The sequence below is a fragment of the Hippoglossus hippoglossus genome, chromosome 21, assembly GCF_009819705.1.
Source record: "Hippoglossus hippoglossus isolate fHipHip1 chromosome 21, fHipHip1.pri, whole genome shotgun sequence".
Taxonomy (NCBI): domain Eukaryota; kingdom Metazoa; phylum Chordata; class Actinopteri; order Pleuronectiformes; family Pleuronectidae; genus Hippoglossus; species Hippoglossus hippoglossus.
The window spans coordinates 12171214-12194160 of record NC_047171.1 but is presented as its reverse complement, the minus strand read 5'-3'; the positions used below and the strand labels follow the sequence as shown (position 1 = coordinate 12194160).

The 22947-nt window shown below is 41.2% G+C and overlaps 1 protein-coding gene and 1 long non-coding RNA gene across 3 annotated transcripts in view; both read left to right on the top strand.

Moving 5' to 3' along the window:
- Window positions 1-20550, top strand: part of LOC117754862 (potassium voltage-gated channel subfamily H member 7-like) — a 35035-nt gene extending 14485 nt beyond the window's left edge. Inside the window, exons 5-15 of one of the 2 annotated variants that reach the window (XM_034574199.1) lie at window positions 873-1084; window positions 2982-3407; window positions 6022-6421; window positions 6605-6805; window positions 8184-8438; window positions 11225-11430; window positions 12550-12637; window positions 12806-12967; window positions 15636-15792; window positions 18642-18822; window positions 20036-20550. In XM_034574199.1, coding sequence (XP_034430090.1) covers window positions 873-1084; window positions 2982-3407; window positions 6022-6421; window positions 6605-6805; window positions 8184-8438; window positions 11225-11430; window positions 12550-12637; window positions 12806-12967; window positions 15636-15792; window positions 18642-18822; window positions 20036-20362 — 2615 coding nt within the window. In that variant the 3' untranslated portion in view covers window positions 20363-20550. Of the gene's footprint in view, window positions 1-872; window positions 1085-2981; window positions 3408-6021; window positions 6422-6604; window positions 6806-6991; window positions 7106-8183; window positions 8439-11224; window positions 11431-12549; window positions 12638-12805; window positions 12968-15635; window positions 15793-18641; window positions 18823-20035 lie in introns of those variants that run through there. The other variant, XM_034574200.1, reaches the window with a different exon arrangement.
- Window positions 20551-20893: 343 nt separating this feature from the next.
- On the top strand, window positions 20894-22487 carry LOC117754864. The gene is made up of 2 exons (XR_004612507.1): window positions 20894-21501; window positions 21538-22487. It is a non-coding gene; the product is annotated as an uncharacterized LOC117754864 (long non-coding RNA).
- Window positions 22488-22947: the final 460 nt, after the last annotated feature.

Genomic DNA, 22947 nt, shown 5'->3' with positions numbered 1-22947 from the left:
GCTCCTCATAGATTCCACTCCTGTTTCTGACATCTTTAATGGGCTCAGCGCACTTAACTATGTGAAATGATTGTATACTCAGACCATTGTAGTGGTTTCGTCATCATACAAGGAAGCCTCACATCTGAATAGCATTTAACTTAACCTGCATGAACACATGCCTTTATTATGTCATATCAGAGCTCCCAGCTACACTAGCCATTAAGCATACAGTGTTTGTGGGAAGATACTTCAAGGTTACAGAAAAGGTCTAAAGGCTGCTTTTAGGATAATGTGAAATTGTGAATTTCACTAAACCAGGTTATTTTAAAGATTCAGATTCAGATTCGTCTTTATTTTTCACTTCCATATTACATTTTTCAGCATATATGTGTGTAAATACCATAGTCCAGGTCAGGGTGCAGGTATATAATATTAAAAATACCATAAAATTAAAGGAGAGCAGACTTGAAACCTACCCAATTTTTAACATGAGCAAGCTCAACTCAATTTCAGAAAAAACTAAACTGAGCATTCTATGTAGTTCCTCCACTATTAAAAAAACATATATACAGTGAAGGTACAGTGGATCTATCTATCTCACTTTTGTCACCTCAATAAAAACATGAAGATAAGGTTTTAAAATCTATTTATTCATTAGTTGTTTAAGTTTATAACTGCTAAATGATAACATGTTTTTATATATTGACCTTTTTGTTTTTAGAACCACCATTTTCACAACCTGTGTTTTACTGTATAATTCTACTGTGCATCAATGGATTAGGTTGAGACGTCAATTAGATAAATAGCCAATCTGACAGCATGTAGTTAAACTAACCAAGATATGATCACTTGGGTACTTATGTGACTGCTCTCTGTTGTGAAACCACCAGGCTCTTTTAATCACGTGAAGTCCAGCCGGCTTGGCTCTACTTCTGATTCGAACATCAACAAGTACAGCACCATCCACAAGATCCCCCTGATTGCACTCAACTTCTCTGAGGGGGCCGACAAAAAGACTCACTCTCCGCCAACATCCGAGAAAACCATCATAGCACCAAAGGTCAAAGACAGAACTCACAACGTCACGGAAAAAGTCACACAGGTGAGTGGGGAGGTTTTGCACTTTTTGTCATGTCTTGTGTCCTGTGACATCTGCAGGGGGGCACAGAGGCTAATCAGCTCCCATTAAGACAAACTGGGCTTCATTATCCAGTTGTCCTTGGTTGTGTGTTTTACATAGCACCGTTTGCAGTGTTTGTGGGTAAGCTGGCAAAGGGACAATGTCCTCATGACTGCGCTAATGTCTGCTTATGTTGTCACTGGCTGCAGTGCCTCCAAGGAAGGTTGGGAGATAGCGTGACACTCATTCACAGCACATGTGTGCCAGTGAAATGTCTTGCTGGCTGTCTGCGTCCTGCCCTCATCAGCAGTGGAGCGGTGACATTAAAAACAAGAGGGGAGGGTAATTGCAGATAAAGCTGGGATAATATCGAGAGAGGAAAAAAGGTCAAATTCTCACCCATCAACATCAGATAAGGATTAAAGGAAAGAAAGCTTGATAATGAAAGTGCATGTTCATAACACCTCAGTAGGCAGGACTCAGTTTTCTTGCTCAAGGGCAATCCAGCAGGCCCAACGCCATATAATATGGCTGAAGGGATATCTTGGAGCAGAATTCCCTGGTTGACTGGAGGAGCAACACAGCTGATGCCAACTTAGCAAGGACAGGAAGGAGTGCGGATACAGAATTCATCACTGTCTCAAATTTAAGCTGCAAAAATACCCACGATTCATCAAGTTAAATGAAGTAGAGAGGGCTTGTGTTCCGTTCTTCATTTTAATTGTTAGGCGAAAAAACAGAATGTGCACAAATATGCCGCGTGTAGGTGACACCGTGACACAACAACAACACTGCTTATGAGCAACAAAGCACAAGAGAGGCCCAGAAACCTTTTATTGAAACTTTCAACACAGCTTTCTCATTCATAAATGAAGACGAACCATCATGGTGATTAAAATACTCTTCTTCCCCGCTGACTTTGGTTTTGGAGTTTGGAGCCACCGCTTAGATGTGAACACTGCATCCACTTCCTGACTGCTAGCATGGGGAAATCTATAATTCATGCGCTGAAGATAGGGGATGTGCAGAATAGAAAGACCCACCACCCTCATCCTCACTCCTGCACTGTTTTCTGCCATAAGAGAGCCTCTCTGCCTTTGTCTGCCGCTGCTTGTTAAGCCCAAATCAGGGGACAGCTCGGCCTCCCCTGGCACACTGAATAATTTACAATTCCAGCCAGGGCTCATGTGGTGAAATTAAAACAAATGTTGGCTCACTAAAATATATGGATGAGATATCAGCGCAAAAATGTACAGCTTTTCTTCACTTCACAAAGTGTTTTTCCAAGAGTGTAACTTTTTAGAAATGTAGAACAAGTCATGATATTCATGGTGACGGGACATATCCGTTCGTCATATAACTCGTTAACACCAAAAATAGAAGGTATACGCAGATTTCTTTGACAGTAGAGGAATTTACCTTTCTGGTTTTTGTCCCGGTCACTGAGGCGCTCTCTCGCGTTCACCCAGGTGTCACGTTTCTTTCAGTGCCGATCGGAGCCGATTAAAACTTGTGTCTACTGAAAAGTAATTTGATCCGAGAGTGAATGCTGATTAAATCTATTTCCATTGCAGACAAAAGATAAATGTTAGCGGGTGTTAGTGGGGTTTTTTGACCAGAGGATAAAAAGCTATTGGCTGCTGAAGTGAGGGTGTCACAATTACTGTCAAATCAGACCTTGAAGTCTACGAGCTAAGTAAATTACCTGTTGTGCTCAACAAGTAATTACCATAAAATTCACAAACAGTTTTTTTTTATATCATGAAGAAAAAGACAATCAGCATCAATGAAGACACATCAAGGAAAATACAGCTTTTATATTGTCAGTCAAACTGAGTGTTTCCCTCACAGCTCTGACCCTCTCCTGCTACTCCTCCAGGTCCTGTCGCTCGGAGCCGACGTCCTGCCGGAGTACAAACTCCAGACAACCCGCATTGACAAGTTCACCATCCTCCACTACAGCCCCTTCAAAGCCGTGTGGGACTGGCTCATCCTGCTGCTGGTCATTTACACAGCAATCCTCACTCCCTACTCTGCAGCTTTCCTCCTCAACGACCAGGAGGAGCAGAAGAGGCGTCAATGCGGTTACTCCTGCAGCCCCCTCAACGTGGTGGACTTAATGGTGGACATAATGTTCATCATTGACATCCTCATCAACTTCAGGACCACTTACGTAAACGTGAACGAGGAGGTGGTCAGCCATCCAGCTAAGATAGCGATCCATTACTTTAAAGGCTGGTTCCTTATAGACATGGTGGCTGCAATCCCCTTTGACCTTCTTATCTTTGGCTCAGGATCGGATGAGGTATGTTATCTCTAATGCATATATTTTTTTTTTTCTCACAGGGAGATTTAATGCACATCACCCAGCCATGCTTGCACTGTTATCCATTTACTAAGTCGAGACTTGTGCCCCTGGGCCACTACTTACAGCCTGAATCGTCCAGTCTCGGCTCTGAAAGGATTACTTTAAATTGCATGTTGTAGTTTTTTTTCTTGTTTTTTTTCTTGTTGTTGTTTTTCCTTTTTCCTTTTTTTTTTTTTTTTGAATGGCCCTCATTCTAGAATACATTTACACGGATTAATGGCTTACCAAATGACAATCAATGATGCATTTATGTGAGGAGCGGGCCAGCAGGGCTGTGTGCGCAGCTTACATGCAGATGTGAGATGGCCATTGGTAGGCCGGCTGCCAGGCGTCCTGGCTTGTTTGTTGGTAGGATATGTTCCCTCAGGATCTGGACCCACTTCAGTGCTTTATCGTGCTTTGTAGGCACTCCATTACACCAGAAAAGCCCCTGATTATAAACCATAATCATCTTTTCCACCACTACTGCTGCTGCAACTGCTGAGTCAGTTCAGTGAGTGACAGCAAATCAAAAAAGGAATGGACATTTGTTTCTCTCACAGGATGATAAAAAACAACCAAACTGTTCAAATTTGCAAACATTGTTACAAGTAGTTATTTGGCTGTTCGTCACTCTGAACTTTAGTTCCATTTGATAAAGAAACGTACGTTAAAACGCAGTCTGGTCTATAAATAGGCCGTCATATACTGCGATAACGTGGGGATACATCACTTCTATTAATAGCGTTAAAGCGTGTTGTTCATAGTTTTCACAGTGAGCACACAAGGTCCCGCTCGAGTGCAGCCTCATTCAGAAAATAAAAGCAACCGAGAGGCCAGCAGATGGTTTTTTCCGCGAGGTTAATTTAATTTAGCAGCTTAATAAGGCGGTTTTAACCTACAAGCACTTAGGTATGAACCTTTTCATCGAGAACATAGAGTATATTTGAAATCATTTTCAATCAATGTCTGGCTGCTTTTAAAACAACTTGCCCAGAAAATTGAACATCTGTGAGAGGCATTATGTAAAATTGGCACCAAGCAGCGTTTTGTTCATGATAATAATAACAATTATAGATTATATTCCAACAAAAGATGCATTTCAAGCTGTGTCGCTGTGAAAAGGAAGTTAAGTGCTTTGTCCTCACATGAACCCCGAAACGATGTTCCCATTAGAGAGGAAGAGAGACGAGGGCTGCGCAGCCGTATTACGTAATTACTTGGTCATGCAGGTAAACTTAAGACAGAATTTAACTGAGTGTAATGTGCTTGTCGCTTTAACTAATATTCAGAAATATATACAATCAAACAGAATGCAGAAGCTGTCAGATCGATTGTATGCTAGCAGACTTGCAGGGCCTCTCTAGACATTAACTTCCCTTTTAAAGGTCACTCTGTAATTTTCAAGTCGATAAATGACCGGCTGAATGACCGGCTGGTGGTTTGTGTTTCTTGGTGACGCAGAAGAAACAGCACAATCCCAGGGACCCAGTGAACGAGTGTCACTGCATGTTCAGTGAGCATTTACCTGTGGGCTGCTGGTTTCGTCACTTCTGTGTTAATTTGCCATTAAGCAAAGTACTCTGGGAATAAATTATTTGCCTTTTCCTCAACCGTTAAGAAAAGTAATTACTTGGGTTGGTCTTGATTTTTCACAGCTTTGATTTGCTGTTGACAAAGAGAACATGTCCGAGGCAACAGACAAGCTTGTCAATAATGAGAGTAGGATTGATCCATTGATCCAATCAGAGCGGGCAGGTGACATTAGACCCCGCCTCCTGCAGCAGCTGCACTGACTGGTGAAGGAACACCTGAATTGTATTTATAAGAGGAAGAGACTGAGCCTTTAATTAATATGATCATTTGTTTTCAGTAGCAACATCTGCAGCTCTCTTTAATAACATGACAGAGTCTGTATTATTCTTGTAGCAAACAAAATATACAGAAGGTACAGTTAATGATGTAGTTGACCATGGGGTTATTATATATTATATTCAAATGAAAGTACTTACTTTTACTAAAGTGGAGAAGTTAATGTAGTACTTTAGTGTCTATTTATTTGTACGTTTGCTTAAAGCTAGGGTTGGTAATCCTGGATAAACTAGGAAGAGTAGGCTACACGATAAAAAAGTGCAATTGATACATCCCAGCCCCTCCCAGGCCACTTCTCCGTGACTCGCTTGCTAACTTCTGGCCATTGTCTCTGCTTCAGCAGCTTATGTCTCCCCGGCTAAAGACTCTGGTCATGTGCAGTAACAGACTGAAATGATTGGTCGTGTTTATTACAGTCCTGCGAGAGCCCCAGACACTGGCTTTTTTTTCTTTTTCAGACAACTTTATTTATTGATGGCTATTTGACTTCAACAAATAAGATAAAAAAGTGTTTCAGGAACAACTTAACAACCCTATCTTTGAGAAATGTTTCAGTAATTCCTCCACCGCTGCCAATAGTGTAATCATTTCAATGTAATATAATACTGTAAATATACTGTTAGTTTGACATAACCTATTAATATGAAACCCACTTGTACTGCTTTTACTAATAAAATTCCCCACTTTACTTTTTATTCAGACCACCACTCTGATTGGCCTGTTGAAGACAGCCAGGCTCCTGCGATTGGTGCGTGTAGCCAGGAAGTTGGACCGCTACTCTGAGTACGGAGCCGCAGTCCTCATGCTGCTCATGTGCATCTTTGCGCTCATCGCCCACTGGCTGGCCTGTATATGGTACGCCATTGGCAACGTGGAGAAGCCCTACTTAGAGCACAAGATTGGCTGGCTGGACAATCTGGGCGTGTCCATAGGAAAGAGATACAACTACAGCGACCCCAGCTCTGGTCCGTCCATCAAGGACAAGTATGTCACAGCACTTTACTTCACCTTTAGCAGTCTGACCAGCGTGGGCTTTGGAAATGTTTCCCCGAACACCAACTCGGAGAAGATCTTTTCCATCTGTGTTATGCTGATTGGCTGTGAGTATGTTCTCTGTGCAAAACTTAATTCTGCTTTTATTTGCTGTAGCACTTGAAATAAATCCTGCACAATAAGATTCAATCAAGTTAACGTTGTTTCTCTGTGAGTAGAGGCAGTAAAAATGCAAAGCGGTCCAGTAGATTTGAACTCCCCTCATTTATTGATCCTCGTCTGTGTCTCAGCTCTAATGTACGCCAGCATCTTCGGAAACGTCTCCGCCATCATCCAGAGGCTGTACTCAGGTACGGCTCGTTATCATGCTCAGATGTTGAGGGTCAAGGAGTTCATCCGCTTTCACCAGATTCCCAACCCGCTGAGACAAAGGCTGGAGGAGTACTTCCAACACTCATGGACCTACACCAACGGCATTGATATGAACACGGTAAATACAAATTATCCACACATCTGCAGTATATGCCATTGTGGCTGGGTAGCATATACCACCATGCAGGAATAAACTATAATTTTTTTAATAATTCTTAATGGTCATATTGCAATATTCTAAAAACAATTTTCTTTCCCTTGTCTGCTTTTCATCTGGATTAACTTCTCTTCATTGGTAAGAGCAGGAGGTAACTTTTTTATTTCTTGTCATTTTCATTCATAAATGATTCGCTGTTGCTCAAATCGTAAAGTCTAGTATAGTTTCATCCAATAGCAAAGAAGTCAAAGCATGTGCACGATATAAAAATATTATACTTTTGCATTTAGAATTGGTGCTGATATTTGGATACCATCTGAAATTGTATTTGTAATATTTTATCAGTAACATCAAATTTGCTGTATATTTAATTTTGTTTTCCAAATTAGATTCCCTAATAAATAAACTTAAACATCATGTAAATAAACTGCAGTTGCCATATTAGTAAGTGCACATTTTGATAAAACTCTTTCTCAATCACAAATCAGTTCAAGAAATCACAGGTTTAGGGTTTTCAGAGTAATTCAAATTGAAGTAGTACTTTAATTAATCATTATTTCCCAAGAATTGGCTCCTCTTCAATCACTGTGATTTTTTTAATGTGAATTATGTGCCGTGCATATTTTTTCTATTTTTGAGGCATGCGGAATACTCATAATGCAGATTTTAGCTTAAGGGACAATTTATCTATGGATCTAGCCACTTTTGTAATTTACAAGGTAAATTTAATGCATTTATTGAATGTGATTTATGTCAGTTTCTTAACAATAACAACAAATGTAATTGGTTATGGTAATAGTTATACCATATAACCATGTATTACCATAGTATATGATCTATCTTGTGGGATAAAGCATGAAAGTCTTAGCTTAATAACTGGGGTTGCTTGTCAAAAACAGCTTTTCTACATGAGCAGGTTATGTAATAATACTGTCAGTGATATTATTTCCTTTAAGGTGGATGCATACATCAAAAGTCTGGATTTAATCCTTGACTCCTACAAATGAATGGATTCAGGGTATAAGAACGGGGGCTTCGCTGTTGCTTCCATCACATGATACTCTTCCTCACTAATGTGTTGACAGATTTGATGAATAAAGAAACTAAGCCAGGACTGAGCACGCATTGTGCTGTGTGTTTAGCTCAGAGGTGGTTATATAAATCCAAGTGGCAGTTATGTCACATACTAACATTTTATATGAAACCAACATGATATAAGCAGTTTCTCCATCAACACATTTGCTGCCCACAGTGTCGACTGGGTTGCAAAATGATCTAAATCCATCTCTTTGGGGAAAACGTCTTTTGTGCATTTCACTCAGGCATTCTCTCTGCACCACAGGTGTTAAAAGGTTTTCCTGAGTGCCTGCAGGCAGATATCTGCCTTCACCTCAACGACAGTCTTCTTCAGGACTGCAAAGCGTTCGAGGGAGCCACCAAAGGCTGCTTGAGGGCCCTCGCCATGCGCTTCAAAACCACTCACGCCCCTCCTGGAGACACGCTGGTTCACAGTGGCGATGTGCTCACCGCGCTCTACTTCATGTCCCGCGGCTCCATCGAGATCCTGAAAGACGACATCGTGGTTGCCATCCTGGGTAAATACGATCCCTTGTTGGTTAAGTGTAAATGCCATACTGACACCTCCGGCGTTGATGAGGAGACACTGTGAAATTGTTATATATAGATTTAGCACCACGATAGATTCTTCTTGATTAACCTTTTTTCAGTGTCATCAGTGTCATCAGTATCATGGATGTAGTGGCAGCCTCGCTTGCACTCTAAACCACCACTATCCTTTTAGAGGTGTGAACAACTGTAAATGTCGCTTTAAATGTCGCAGTTCTCGAGGCTGACTGTGCGTTGAATGTCAGCATCAAACCTGTGGAGACAAAGTAAAAGCCTGTGTTACACTCTTGTCTGAGGGATATTAAAGTCATTTATCTTTTAGGTTTTAGTTTAGGATGCAGGAAGTAGGGGTGCTGAGGGGGCTTCAGCGCCCCTACTGGTAAGAGGCAGTAACTGCAAGACAAAAAAATGTATCTATTACACTAACATTTTGAGAGTAGCAGTCTTTTAATTGCACTAAAGCCAAGTTTGCTGCCTGTTGCAGAGTAAAATATTGTAAAACTGGTTTAGAAATGAATTTTGCAGCAGCTGTGTATTTAACATGATGTTATTATATAGACATCCTCTCAGCACACCAGACTGATGGATTTCCAGCATCCCTGCCCTATTGCGAACTCAGGGAACATGGTTTTGGACACATAGGACTTCATCTTCACAATCTCTGTGTGAAATCATGCTTCATATGGTGTCTGAAAATTGTAAGAAAACACTAAATTACACCTTTCATACACATGTGGTATTCCGACATTGATCAGATCACATCACAGAGTGAACTCTTATGTTGTGAGTCCTTTCTTCCAGCAGCTTAGCCGCACCATGTTCACACACTTTGACAAGAAGAGCAAGGTGCACCTGCTGTTCCCCCCTCGTTTCTGTCCTCTGGCAACGGGGCTGCTCATGTGACAAGTTTGAGACTCTGACATTTCCATTAAGTGGCTCCGTGAAAGGTTGTTTGGCAATTTCAAAGACCACGGTGAAATAACTGCTGCTTTTTTTGACAGCAAGTGTAAATGAGTTAAAGCTTCAAAAGAGAAATTATTGGAAAAATGGCAGTAAAAGACGAGTAAAACAACTGCCAGCTCTAAATTAAAAATTTTTCTTTGTAATATAGTAATAATGAATACTGAAGACTCATTATTCATTACTCTTATTAGAATAATGAGTATTTATCTTTTTCTTGACGGGTGAACCACAACCAGGTGCTACAGGCCAAACCCGGATTAAACCTGCCATTATTCATGAGATGAATGTTCTCCATAGCTGCACCTGACAGAATGGGGTTTAAGCTTAGCAAAAGCTGCTGAATCACACAAAACCCATTATTAACAAACACACTGGAGAAGTCACCGATCTCATACAGATAAGCCCATTTATACTTGATACTAATATAATGTCCCATCAGCACCATTTGTATGTCAAGACCTGTACGTCGCTAAAGCTGCTTTCAGCCATGCACCAAAGTCTTGATATTCTCCTGGAATTATCCAGAAGGGCGGAATGTGAGAAGGCAAATGTCAGAGTCAGTTGTTCTGGATAATCTCCAGAGTATATTTCTGCAAGCCCCCGAGTAAAATGTCTAGAAAAATGTCAGAGTAAGCCAACGTGAGAATACAGCAGGATTATGTCTGAAAAATGCACAGTTTATATGTGACGGACGCAAAACTGATGAAACAAAAAGCCAACAAATAACTGAGTCATACACCTGATGCCGACGAAGATGTCAATTTGGAAAGACATCGAGATTCGAGAGGTTTTGGCTACAAGGACTGACGCCGGTGCGGACGTCATCTCCTGCCTCCTGCACGCTCTACCCAGGCACCCCCCCTCGTCTGAGTGTTCCAGAGGGTTTTCCTGTTGTTAAAGCGTCTGACCCGGAAAAGTCTTTTATCATCTACCAAACATCCCCAGTTTTTAACTTAACACGGCGGTGGTCCCCCGATATCCTCATCCTCCGACGAGGAATTGCTCTATTACACCGACATCCAAGCTAATGACAATCTAAATCCTTGTGGGGAGAGCTGCGTGCGGAAAGAGATACACCACTCTGTGTGAGGTTGTCCTCTGTGGCAGAAAGGTGTCCGGTGCGTGCTGTGAAAGGCACACTGGCCGCCAACATATCATATCTCTTTCACCTGAACCCCCGCTTACAGTGTTGGCATTTCAGTGAACCCAGGGACCAACAAAGTGATTTTTCACGATGCTTATTAAAGAGGACCTCTGCAAAAAGGACGCTCGTTTCAGCAGAGGAAAATCTTTTTTTCCCCCCCTGTTTATAGTTTGAAAATTAGATTTAATGATTTCAAGGGATATTTCCGGAGTGCTGGCTTCATTATGTGACAGCCATTATTATCACACGAGTCGCTCCCTTTGAAGTGCACAAGTAAAGTGTGTCAGTCTCAATCAAACCCTCCTTTCCCTCGCACATCAAAGTTGTTAGTGGCTATTCCTCGGCATTAATGATGGATCAAAGATGGGCAGACAACCGATGCACGGGGCCTTGGGAGAATATCTACACAGAGGGGGAGAGTCTGTTTGATTTTCATTATCCACAAAAACAAACACGTCTGCTGCCCTTTAGTGAGAGCCTGAGGAATTGATGCGTCCCTGTAGAAAACACAACACAGATTCCTCTCTCCGTGATACGCCCGACTTATTGTAAAAGTCATTGCAGGTAAAACTGACGTCTTTCCCAATTCCCAGTGAACCTCTGAGAAGATTTATTATCTCCGTGTGTATGTGTGTGTGTCACCTCCAGGGAAAAATGACATCTTTGGAGAAATGATCCATCTGTTGGCCAAACCCGGGAAGTCCAGCGCCGACGTGCGAGCTCTAAGCTACTGTGACCTGAGCACCATTCAGAGAGACGATCTGCTGGAGGTGTTGGACATGTACCCGGAGTTCGCCGACTGCTTCTTCCACAACCTGGAGCTGACCTTTAACCTCAGAGACGAGTCCGTCCAGGTAGATCACGCTACGCTGACGTTATCAAATCATCAAATCCAATTGCATTTGTACCAGTGCAGTGCCATCTCTAAACATTCCCATTTGTGATGGGCTGTTTGCTTGGCCTGTGGTATTAATGCTCCAGAGCTATTTCAGAAGTTGAAAATAAAAATAAAAAAGATTTTACAGTGAGGTCTGTTAAGCATCGACCCAATCTTCAGACCCAAGTTCACAAATTTTCAAAATAAAAGCTCTGTAATTCAGCTGAATACAAAGCATTGCAGCAGCAAAACGAATGTTGTGCTCTTACTTTGAGGAAAAATTGCAAGGTTGAGAGGTGATTCTGTGAATGTTGTTACCGCTAAATAGCCGTGTCAGTCAGATATAGTTAAATAAAAAATAATCCGATTATCAAAATGATCTGGCAGCATTTTGACCCACGGTTTGACCTAGTTGTCAACGGCTGCTGTAGTTTATCCAACAATGTAGAAGAAGACATGTTCAACTGCCCCACCCCCACTGACTGCTACAGAGCGCTGGTCGCTTGTTTATTTCTAGTTTTACTAATTCGACACTGCACTTCCCTGGGCCCTTAAAAACTTGCTTGCCAAATGTGGAGCTGATGGTACAGAAGATACGCATTCCATAGACAGACGGACAAACAGACGTGTGTGGAATTAGTAGGTAGATCACACAGGTTCACAATTTGCCTCTTGGGCAATAAAAAATCTGTACAAGGTGTGACATCCTCTCTCCTGAAGGCTCGACTAGAGTGAGGAAAACCTTTTAACAGACTAAACAAACACAGAAACCTTCGAGAGCGTCTCAAGTGAGGGATCTATCTCCCAGGCTGGACAGAAGTACGACAGATGTGGCGTTTAACCGCGCCCGTCAACAAAATAACAATATTTACACCATTAATGAGAAAAGACAGTGTCCAACATGAATGGAGAGCCTTATCAATGTTTAAAGTATTGAAATGTTAAGAGAACTATTTCTTCAGTTGGTGTTTTGAACATTTTAACATTGACATTGTTAGGACCACGAACATTCATTTTATTACTTCATTCATCCTCTAGCAGTTTGAGATCAACAGCTGTATTAACTAATAGATGCGAACTTCCTCGATTTTTGTAGGCTTCAGGTTCCCAAGACTGTGAGTCAGATGGCGAGGGCACTAAAAGCATTAAGAGAAGAATCTCCTTCACACCAGATCTCTCCACAGGTAAGCAGAAGCTCACCTGCACAGCTCCGGCTCAGCCTTGTTCAGCTTGGTGGTTGTAGATTTGTTCTTTATTATTTTTCACTGACCGCCGCTCGCAGAGAACATCTGCTCTCTGTGGAATAGCGCACAGTGTTATTCCACTAACTCCTGTTAATTGCCATTCTACAGGGGGAAACAAGGAAGTGGTTAAGGACGTGGGAGGAGAGAGGGAGTCAAACTCATGCCTAAAGAGTTGCTCTGGAGTCCTGGGTCCCTCCTCACCCAATCCCCCAGCCCTGGACACAGAGCTGATTGTCAGAGACAGCCTGGAGAGAAATGCATCCTTTGAAAGTAAAGATCTTCTTTTTACTAATGAGCTATAATTATTTATAGTTAATGAGTGTCGCTACACTTTCCTGTGATGTACATGGTAGAAAAAAATGTAATTCAGGGAAGGGAAGAATGTCTTTATTACTGCAATAAAATCTCTATAAAACAGATTCTGTATATTCACATGCAGAGGTGAGGGCCACGATTTTGTGGTCAGATGCCCTCTGGTTTTTGTTTCTCGTTTGACCAATCACGTGTGAGCAGGTTTTGGTTGCCCACAGCCATGGTGAGCAGCAGAGGCAGAACAACTTGAACAAAATGCATTGACTATCTGCTTATTAATTTATCTGCACTCAAATGCAGATACCTTTTCGATGAGATTAGCCGAAATGTTGTTTGGACCTAAAACACTTAAGTTGTGTTTAGCTGTTTGAATTTTCTGTGAAGAAGCGTTCAACCTGTTCACTGTGTACAGCGAACAGAAGACGGAGTCCTGGCCCAGATATCCACTGTCTACACTGGAAGCCCCCAAATAGAGTGTCTGCCAAAACACATCACAGTGGTTCATAATAGTACGAGATGTATTTTATACTTCTTCTTAAACCTGCATTACAGAACTTTATTAATTGTACAAACAACAAACTCCAATGACGTTTGTACTCGTCAGCGATAGCTTTCTTTTTGTAGACTGTTTTTCCGTCCTGTGGACACGGAGTTTCTGTTTTATCTGGAGCTTCAGAAAATGTTCTTGGACGCTAACTGGGGTTTTCTGCGTTCAACATACACCCATTTCCTGTAGCATAACCCATCAGCATCACATGAGTGGCTCTCCTCTTCAGCTCTGGCCATCCAATCATTGCTGGTGGACATAAAGGGCATTGCTACAAGCTTTCAAACTGGTTTACTGTGAAACACACAGAGATTTACTTGGCACTAATACACTTAAATAAGCATTGTGTGAACTCCTTTGGTGACAGACATTTATTTATATATGAAAGTCCTGCACTCCAGCTTTAACAATTGCAAGGTAATAGCAGCGCTATAGCACTCACATTACAATGACAATGGCAATCACATGTTTGCTTGCATATATTTCATCAGTCAATGTAGTTATAACATTGAAATTAATGAGACACAGAACTTGCAGCAGCTCCAGGCTCCACAGTTCTGAGGCATTAGCCCGTTCCCCAGAGCGGAATCAAAACAATTGCTTGATATAATCATTATCCAATTTTTGTGCAAAGCCAAGAAAAGCTGAACAAAACAAGCTTCACAAAATCAGTTTTTTTTGTTTCATTGCATTGTTATTGCCATGGATAGCTTATTTTTATTTCTCTGATGTCTTTGTGTCCACACCCATGCAGATCAACAACAGCCAATCCACTGACCTATTTTTCTAGAATACAGACATGACTACGACACAGGCAAACATTAACAAGAGAGACGAGTCCACTATGTGTTATTATATCAGTTTCAGATGTGTTGCATTCGTCCCTGTACAAGAGGGCCGAGCTTTAAAGACGTATGATATTGTGCAGTATGCTTCATAGTGATGAGCAGCTTTGGTTTCTTCAGTAAGACACATGACAGAGAGTGCTCTGCTTTTTTATTCTCCATGGATCTTAAATATACTGTGGCCCTGAAATGCTAATCAAAAAACACAACAAATCACAAAACAGCAAATACGAGAACACAACATCATTAACTTCGAACAGAACAAGAAGGTACTATCAACAACACTCACAAAATAATTATGGCTAAAACGTTGACTTTATGTATTTCAATTACATATTCAATTTCCCATGAAACTTTATGACAGAAGTTCAATGTTGAGGGTCACATTTAATTAAGTGTTTTTGATTTTTTCACATTAGCTCAACGTGATAGAAAACACTTAATTAAATTTGACCTTTTACATTGAACTTATGCAATAAAGTTACATGGAAATTTGATATATAATTGAAATACATAATGTCAACGTTTTAGGCATAATTCTTTTTGAGTGAAGGGTCATCATTGATTGGACAGACACGTGTTTGGGGGCCACCGTAAAAATACACCACAAAAACTGCAAAACTTTCTCCACTTTCCATAAGTGCACGTCCGATTAGTAAACCACAGGGTTGTTGTAGGGACGTAGCGTTTCCTTTGAATAGACTCAGTGGACAACTAGTATGAAAACAGACAGTTGGGGAAACTGTGAGTGACAGACTGAGGCTGTTGTTCAGTTCTCCGTCTCCATGTGATGGGAAAGGTAAGTGCTAACCACGGTGAAGGCCCAGAGAGCAGCCGACAAGGATGCTCATATCTGTAAGGCTCATCGTGGTCGTACAAACTCTCCGGCACAGACTGCCGCACAAGATAGTGTAATCACAGACCTAACCATCTGTGTGTTTAAAATCACAAAAGACGCTCAACCCATATCACTGGACAACCAGCTGAATACCACCAGGTGCCCAGCAGAGATAACAACAGGGTTAGTTTGGCTCTGGAAAACACTGCATGAACAATTCTCCCCCAGTGCCAGAGCTTGATGAATTACAACAAAGGAGCCACATGCAGCTCTCCTGTATAGATTCATTACATCCTATTCTTGTGTGTGTTTTAGTTTTTTTATTCAATGATGACGTTGTTTCCGACCCACATGTGGGGATCTAAAGCGTATGTGTGTTGGTTTGGCTGTTTCCAGATCTCCGCTGTGATAAATGGGCCTGTAAGAAGCCTGCAGACTACCTGGATGAGTCAGCACAGTTCCAGGACCTGAGAGAGGATGATAATTCTGCCAGCGAAATCACCTACGGAGAGGTGGAACAGCGCTTAGGTCAGCTGCAGGAGCACTTAAACAGGTACCTATTTTTAGAGTCAGTATGCAGATGGTTGATCCTCATTTATTGGTCCTAAACCAAGAATTAATCCAGAATCTGAACTTTAAAGCAGACATATTGTGCTCATATTCAGGCTAATTATTTTGATTTGGGTTATTACTTGAAAAGGTTTGCATGCTTTAACATTCAGAAAACACATTACTCTCCTCGTACTGTCTACTGCTGCAGCTCCTCTTTTTAGCCTCTGTCGGAAACACTTGGTTTTAGCGCATGTCTCTTTAAGGCCTTCCTCCTGATGAAGCCCAGTCTACTCTGATGTGATTGGTCAACCACTTCTAGCCTTTGTAGGAAATGTCGGCCTCTGCTCTTGTTTCACGTGGCTTTGTTAGGGGGACAAATCGCTAGACGTGCATTGTGCAAATGAGCCATTGTATGACATCACCATGAAACAGCCTACTGAACACCATTTCAGGGGCTTCAGATTCAGTGTTTTCTGTGGCAGAGAGAACAACTTTGCATACATAAAAACCTATAACACACTAGAAGAAAGAGAAAAAGTGAAAAAACATAATGTCTCCTTTACCCAAACCAGTGTATGTAAGTATTTCACCAAACCAGAGGATATTTCTGTTTTATCATTTAAGTCAGACGACCCATGTCGCAGTCTGAAACTGCTGATTCTTGGGTTGCGTTCTCTGATGCCCACTCAATACAGTCGCTGTTAGAACCCAGTGTAACAGTTCACCAGACCCACCAGGAGACCTGATCAAATAATGGTAGATATCATCAGGCCACTGGCAGGATAAACAGAATATAACAGAGCAAACTTCTCACACATGAATACATCAGGAATAATGATTGAATAGCACCGTCAAATTACACACAGTTTTTATGCAGATACTTTAACTTTGTACATTTGACATTTATTTTGATGATTAGGAATATAGAAATAATATACTTCTTTCACCACTGTTAGTCTGACATGGTAGCATTTTGTCACATGTAGGAAACTGACATCAACAGAGTTTATTCTTCATTCACTGCAGCCTATTCTTCAATTGAATGGCTTTATGTAAGTTGGACGACACGTCTCCACTTTCTTCCACTGTACACAAATTAATGATTGATGCGCGGCCATCTTGCAGTGGTGATGTCACCTAGAGCCGGATTCTGTGTGGTAGTGATCATAGAGTTGTGATCTGTATTTTGGCCTCGTCAATAGTGCAAACAGCTCTATAATTAAATAAAACCAAAATTGAACATACATCAGCGTAATTAGAACTGCATAAATGACTGAATTACAGAAACCATCTTTTAAAAAAATGTTTGATGTGTACTTTGACTTTTAGTTTGGCCCATGTCCCATCTGCTGACATGGAGACAGCTAGATTTATGACCAATACTGCGCCCAGACACCAGAGGCGATCCATTTTTTTAATTGAACTTAGGGGATCTATCATGATGCCTATCTTTATTTATTATTCTTCAACTGCATAACCTCCATATAGTGAAAGTAGGACACATTACGGCCATGCACATAGAGCATTTTTAAATCAAATAGCTTTGGTCGGACATCGGACATGTGCAGAACTGAAAGACCCGCCTGTGCAGACTTCTGTAAAAGCACATTTTTAACTGGGAGGACAGAGCATGTTGAAGTAACACAACAACATTTATATGTATTCTTATTAATCATCCTACCAGTTCATTTTCTTTATTTTATTTTTTTCAAGTTGTCACCTCCCACACTGCTAAAAAAAGTAAGTTACATGTCCGCTGCCATCACTGGCAGCGTGTGTAGTTCTATTGCTATAATGTGCATGAGTAGGTGGAGGAGGGAGCTGGCAGGAGCTGTTGTTAGAGGCTGGATCTGCTGGAAGCAGGATGTACCAGTGTGAAACCAGAACATATCAAACATGAGACTGTCTATCTATCTATCTTTCTTTCTATCTATCTATCTATCTATCTATCTATCTATCTATCTATCTATCTATCTATCTATCTGGTTCCAGTGACACACCTGCAGTCAGCATGGAACCTGAAATAGACACACAAATGACCAGCAGGTGGTATTTTTAGCTGGAATTATCACAGACAGAGACAGACAGCATTGCGGTGCCTGAAACAGAGGGATGGCTCATTTTTATTTAGCACAAATAAGGCACTTTATCCACTGCACCCTACCTGACCTTGTTTTCTTTTTTTCCTCTAATGCTAGCAGGCTGCAGGATGAGCAACACAACTCTGTCATTTTGTGTTTTTCTGGCTTTGACAAGTCAGAAAGGGAATGACAGGAGAAAAAAATGTTGGTGTAGGAGTTTCCTCAACGAATCCATATAAATAACCAAGAAAACAACAATCTGCCTGTTACACCTGCGAAGGAATATCTACTTTGTGAATCAGGCATTACCTAGAAAACAGATGCTGCCTCTTTACGTGGGAACTCTGGGAACATAGCCAATTTGACGTTATCCATATATGTTAAAAGGGATGCTGGTTATTAGAAGGTTGTTCAGCACTATCCGGTGTTGCCTCATGTCCTAAATATAGAGCTTGGATGGAACCCAGTCATAATTAGATTTACCAAACGTGTGTGATACAGTCATTTCCTCAGTAAATGCTGAATTCACACCTCCCACACAAAGCTCATTATCACTCCTAGCAGGAGCAGTGTCTTTTGTCTACTGCTCTGGCAAAAAGTGTCTCCACGCCTTTAACCCTCTCCTCGTATGTCCACTGGTGAGGAGCAGAAGCGCCATCTAGTGCTCAGCGCAAGTACAGCTGAGCCCTTAAATGAGCCGTCTCGTAAACTCACCTCCTCATCTCCGGGATTAATAGTCTCTCTGTGTCTCACTCTCTTCTTCTTCGAGGCTGGAGTCCCAGCTGATGTCAGACATCCAGACCATCCTGCAGCTGCTGCAGAGACAGCCGACTCTTGGACCTCCAGCCTACAGCACTGTGACAGCCAGCCCAGACTATCACAGACCTGCTGTGAAGGTTCAGCCAGTTGCTCTGCCCGCAAACCATTTCTTCAGCCATACAGCAACTCAAGTAAGGATGTTCTCACTTTATTTATATATATATATATTTTTTTTCAGTCAGGTTATTTCTGCACATCACATGAGGCATTGTGGGTTTTTTTCTTCGACACTGACGTCGAGCATCAGCTGGTGTTACAATCATCAATCACATTCGCACCAAGTCATTAGTGAAGTTCAAGGAGAAAATCAGGCGGTCTCTATAACCTTATGAGCTCCTGCTGTTTGGTGAAGCTCTGCCCATACCTACTTTTTACACTGTGACTGATGAGCATCTTGATGGTTTGTCTGGCACAGGTTTTGCAAAAATTTTGTAATAATCACAGGAAAGGATCTGAGCCAGCGTCGCACAAGTTTTATGATTTTCAACTTATCTGACACCATCTAACATTTCTAAACCAGTAATAGTTCTGTATACATAGTGACTGGAGGCGTTATGTTGTAGGGTCGGTCCCATTCTTGTGAACACAATTTCTCAAGAACACATTGAGAGGGTTTCTTCAAATTTGAGTTAGGAATTAACGGATTAAAATTAGATGGTCTAAGGTCAATGGTCAAAGGTCACTGTGACCGTACAAAGCACCGTTTTTTTGTGAATGTAATATCTCAGGAACACCTCCAGAGAATCCTTTCAAATTAGGTGCAAACATTCACTTCGACTCCTGATAGGAATTTGGATGTGGAAGGTCAAAGGTGAACATTACATGTCAGGAACATCCATAGGGAATTTCATTACATCTGGCACAAATATTCATTTGGATTTAACGATGACCTGATTTGAATTTGGAGGTCAAAGATCGAGGTCACTGTGACAAACCTTTTTTGTCTTCTCGGTGCATTATCTTCAGAACACCTCAAATAAATCCTTTCAAATTTGGCACTATTGTTCACTTGGACTCTCTAATTAACTGATTTGATTTCAGGAGTTAAAGGTCAAAGCTCGCCTTATATGAGTCTTGAAAATAATGTATTTAGACTAAAACTGTACTAGTTGTTCGAGGCATACAACTGCAAGACAGAGACATTTTGGCTTAGCTTAATTTGTTTGTACTGTAAAATATAAAGTCTTGTAAGCTTAATTTATAATACTATTTGTAGTAGAGATGTTTTTATTACTTTCCATTCAATTATTTTACAAAGAAAGAAAATTATAAATTCATACAAATATTGAATAAACAACAAGTCAATTTACTAAGCTTCGTGTACTCTGCCACTCTTCTGTTTAGGGCCCCAACCACCAACTGGAGAACGTCATTCAGGAATCCAAAGACTCTCTGTCGAGCTTGGCCAACACGAATGCACCCATGGAGGACAGCCTTACAGCACTTCTTGTACAAACACAGACAGAGCCACTACAACAACAACAACAACAACAACAACAACAACAACAACAACAACAACAACAACAGATCACAGGGCATCAACAGTCTGCACTGATCCTTCTTCAAACCGAAATGTCCTCCTCCTCTTCCTCCCCACCTCTTCCCGACTCCAACCTCAACACGGCTGGACTCCATAGACATGTCTCAGACCAAGAGTTACCAGGACAATGAACCTCTCAGCAGCACAGTGTTCTAATATCTGGGTTGTAATGCTGTAATTACTAAGTAGCATAACTTTTTATCAGCATGCTGGCACTGACATCTGTATTGTTTATTTGCAATGCCTAATAGAAATAAGAAGTTGTTGTTTTTTTCAAGATGCATGTGGTTAAAACACTGTTCTCTGCAGTTAACAGTGTAATAACAAGGTGTTTTCTGCAGTCAGCAGTGTGATGACAATGGTTACATATTGTAAAAGTAGTTATATCCACACAGGAGTCCTTTGATTGAATCTGTAGGTGTCATTACGCACTCATGTTTCTCACAGAAAATGTAGGTGCCCAACCAATCAGGACGGACCTCTTCAACCCAACCCCCATATAAGGATAGAAATTCCTTAGTAATAAATTTATGGCTTCTGGATAAAATCTAGAGTGGTGCTGGTTGAAGGGCTCCCCCTGGTTGTGATAGAGCGCTACGACACCAAACCAGCTAAACAGTCTTTATACACTAAAGAGCTCTGTTGGGCTTTGAAGTCCTTCCTGTGTCTCTGCTGCAACAAATCCCAGAATCCAACTGGTCACACCCGGACGCGGTAGTAGGGATGTAACAAAGTACATTTACTCAGTTGCTGTACTTGACTACATTGTTCATGTATGTGCACTTTACTTAAGGAGATTTATGTCTGGTACTTTTCACTTTAAATCCACAACACATTTAATACTTCAAGTATATTTAAAACCAAGTACTTTTACTCAAGAACAACTTTTAATGTGGTACTTTTACTTTCACTTGTGTATATCTTGTCTATTTATTTGTACTTTTATTGAGTAAAATGTCTAAGTGCTGCCTCCACCACTGCTGGGGTGTGTGACCAGGATGAAGGTCTTATGACCGGGTCATCACGGAATCTGGTCTTAGTTGCAAGGCACTGTCAGACACAGGCTCCACTGCATAAGTCCATCAATGCCCTTGACCATCACAGAGATGTTTTCCTCACTCCATCTTTTCTTGCTAAGTAAGAGGCACTGACTGACCTACCTCACACTAGGCTGGTCCCACGATCCAGCACACTCCAGGATACAGGCATTAGTCCATCACATAATGTGGATGTCCTCCTGGTGTCAGCTGCAGAGCCAGAAAATGTACCTGTGGGTTCTAGGCATGCTTGACGAGGGTCCAGGAAGAGACCAGAAACGTGGAATTATGGCAAGATCCAGTACTGTCATAGCAGATTCGAGTCCAAAGCCTGTGAGCGACACAGACTCCATCTCTTAGAGGGCCTGAGCTTGCATATTAACATACCATACAAACTACTTTCTGCAGCTATTAGTGTAATACAGCATTATAACAAAGGTGCAAGACCACGTTTTCGTATCCTTAGCTGTAAGCCTGGCTTCTCTGAAGTGTGACTCAGGGGTTATGGTCAATTGCACTGCAATATACAGTTCAGTATCAAGTATACTGTAGTTTTCTTCTTGACAATGTGCATTATTTCTGCGGTCACTGATGTGCACCCACTGTATTACATTAAGCCAACGGAACACACCATACATGCTTGTCCGGGCAGACGTAACAACATGCAGATTTGAGCGTATTTTCTGCTGTTACCCCAGAGCTATAGGCCTCTGACAAACACGTATGATGCAAGCGTTTCTACAAGGCAGCGCATGTGTTTTTTATCTATATATTTACTGTTTTTTGCACTGCTTTTGAGCCCAAAGTAGCACATTAAAATATAAAATGATGTCAGCGCACTCTTTTAGGATGCACTTAGAGGGCGTGTCGGGATGGGAGGGGGGAACACATGGGAAGTTAGTACTTGCGCATAAACAGGCCCCAGAGGCAGGGTTTTGTGCCTATACAATCGATTCAAATGCTAAGTCAGCATTTTCATGTATACAGTAACTAACCATACAACAACAAGTCATATTATTTCCCTTAACTGTTTTTGTTGGCAATGTACATAACAGATAACATGTTGTTAGACAGTCGTAATAATACATCATATTGCCAGATGTAAAAAAATTATGTATTTTTTTTAACTGAGTAAAATATATGAGAAACTCTTTAGCAAAGCAGTTGTACTTATGTTTGTTTTGAAGCTGTGGGAGCAATAAATTAAAACACGCTCACAGTTGTGTCATTGATTTTTTCAGTCCACCTAGAAATACAGTATTTAGTCCACAATACATACAGTATAAGAGGGACAATATGAATTCACCAGGGATTCATGATTGTGGTTTAAGGAAAGTCCCTCCTTTGTATTCCTAAATTATTAATATGTTAATCTGTAAGCAGCATTGTAATGTTGTATTGGAGCCATGTTTGAGCTTTATATTGCTGAGTGGCCATAGCAATACATGATTTTTCATTACTTTTTAATTTGTCGTATAAATATGTGTTCACCAAAAGTAATAACTACAGCTGTAATTAAATACAGTGAAGTAGGAGGTGTAATATCCCTCTGAGTGTGATATTGTGTGCTGTAAAACTGGTGCCTCAAATTACTCTAATTAGACCTCATCGCAGGTTGAACACAGCTTTACTCTGCATTGCAAGAGGTCGCCTAAATGAATGGATCGGTTAAAACAGGA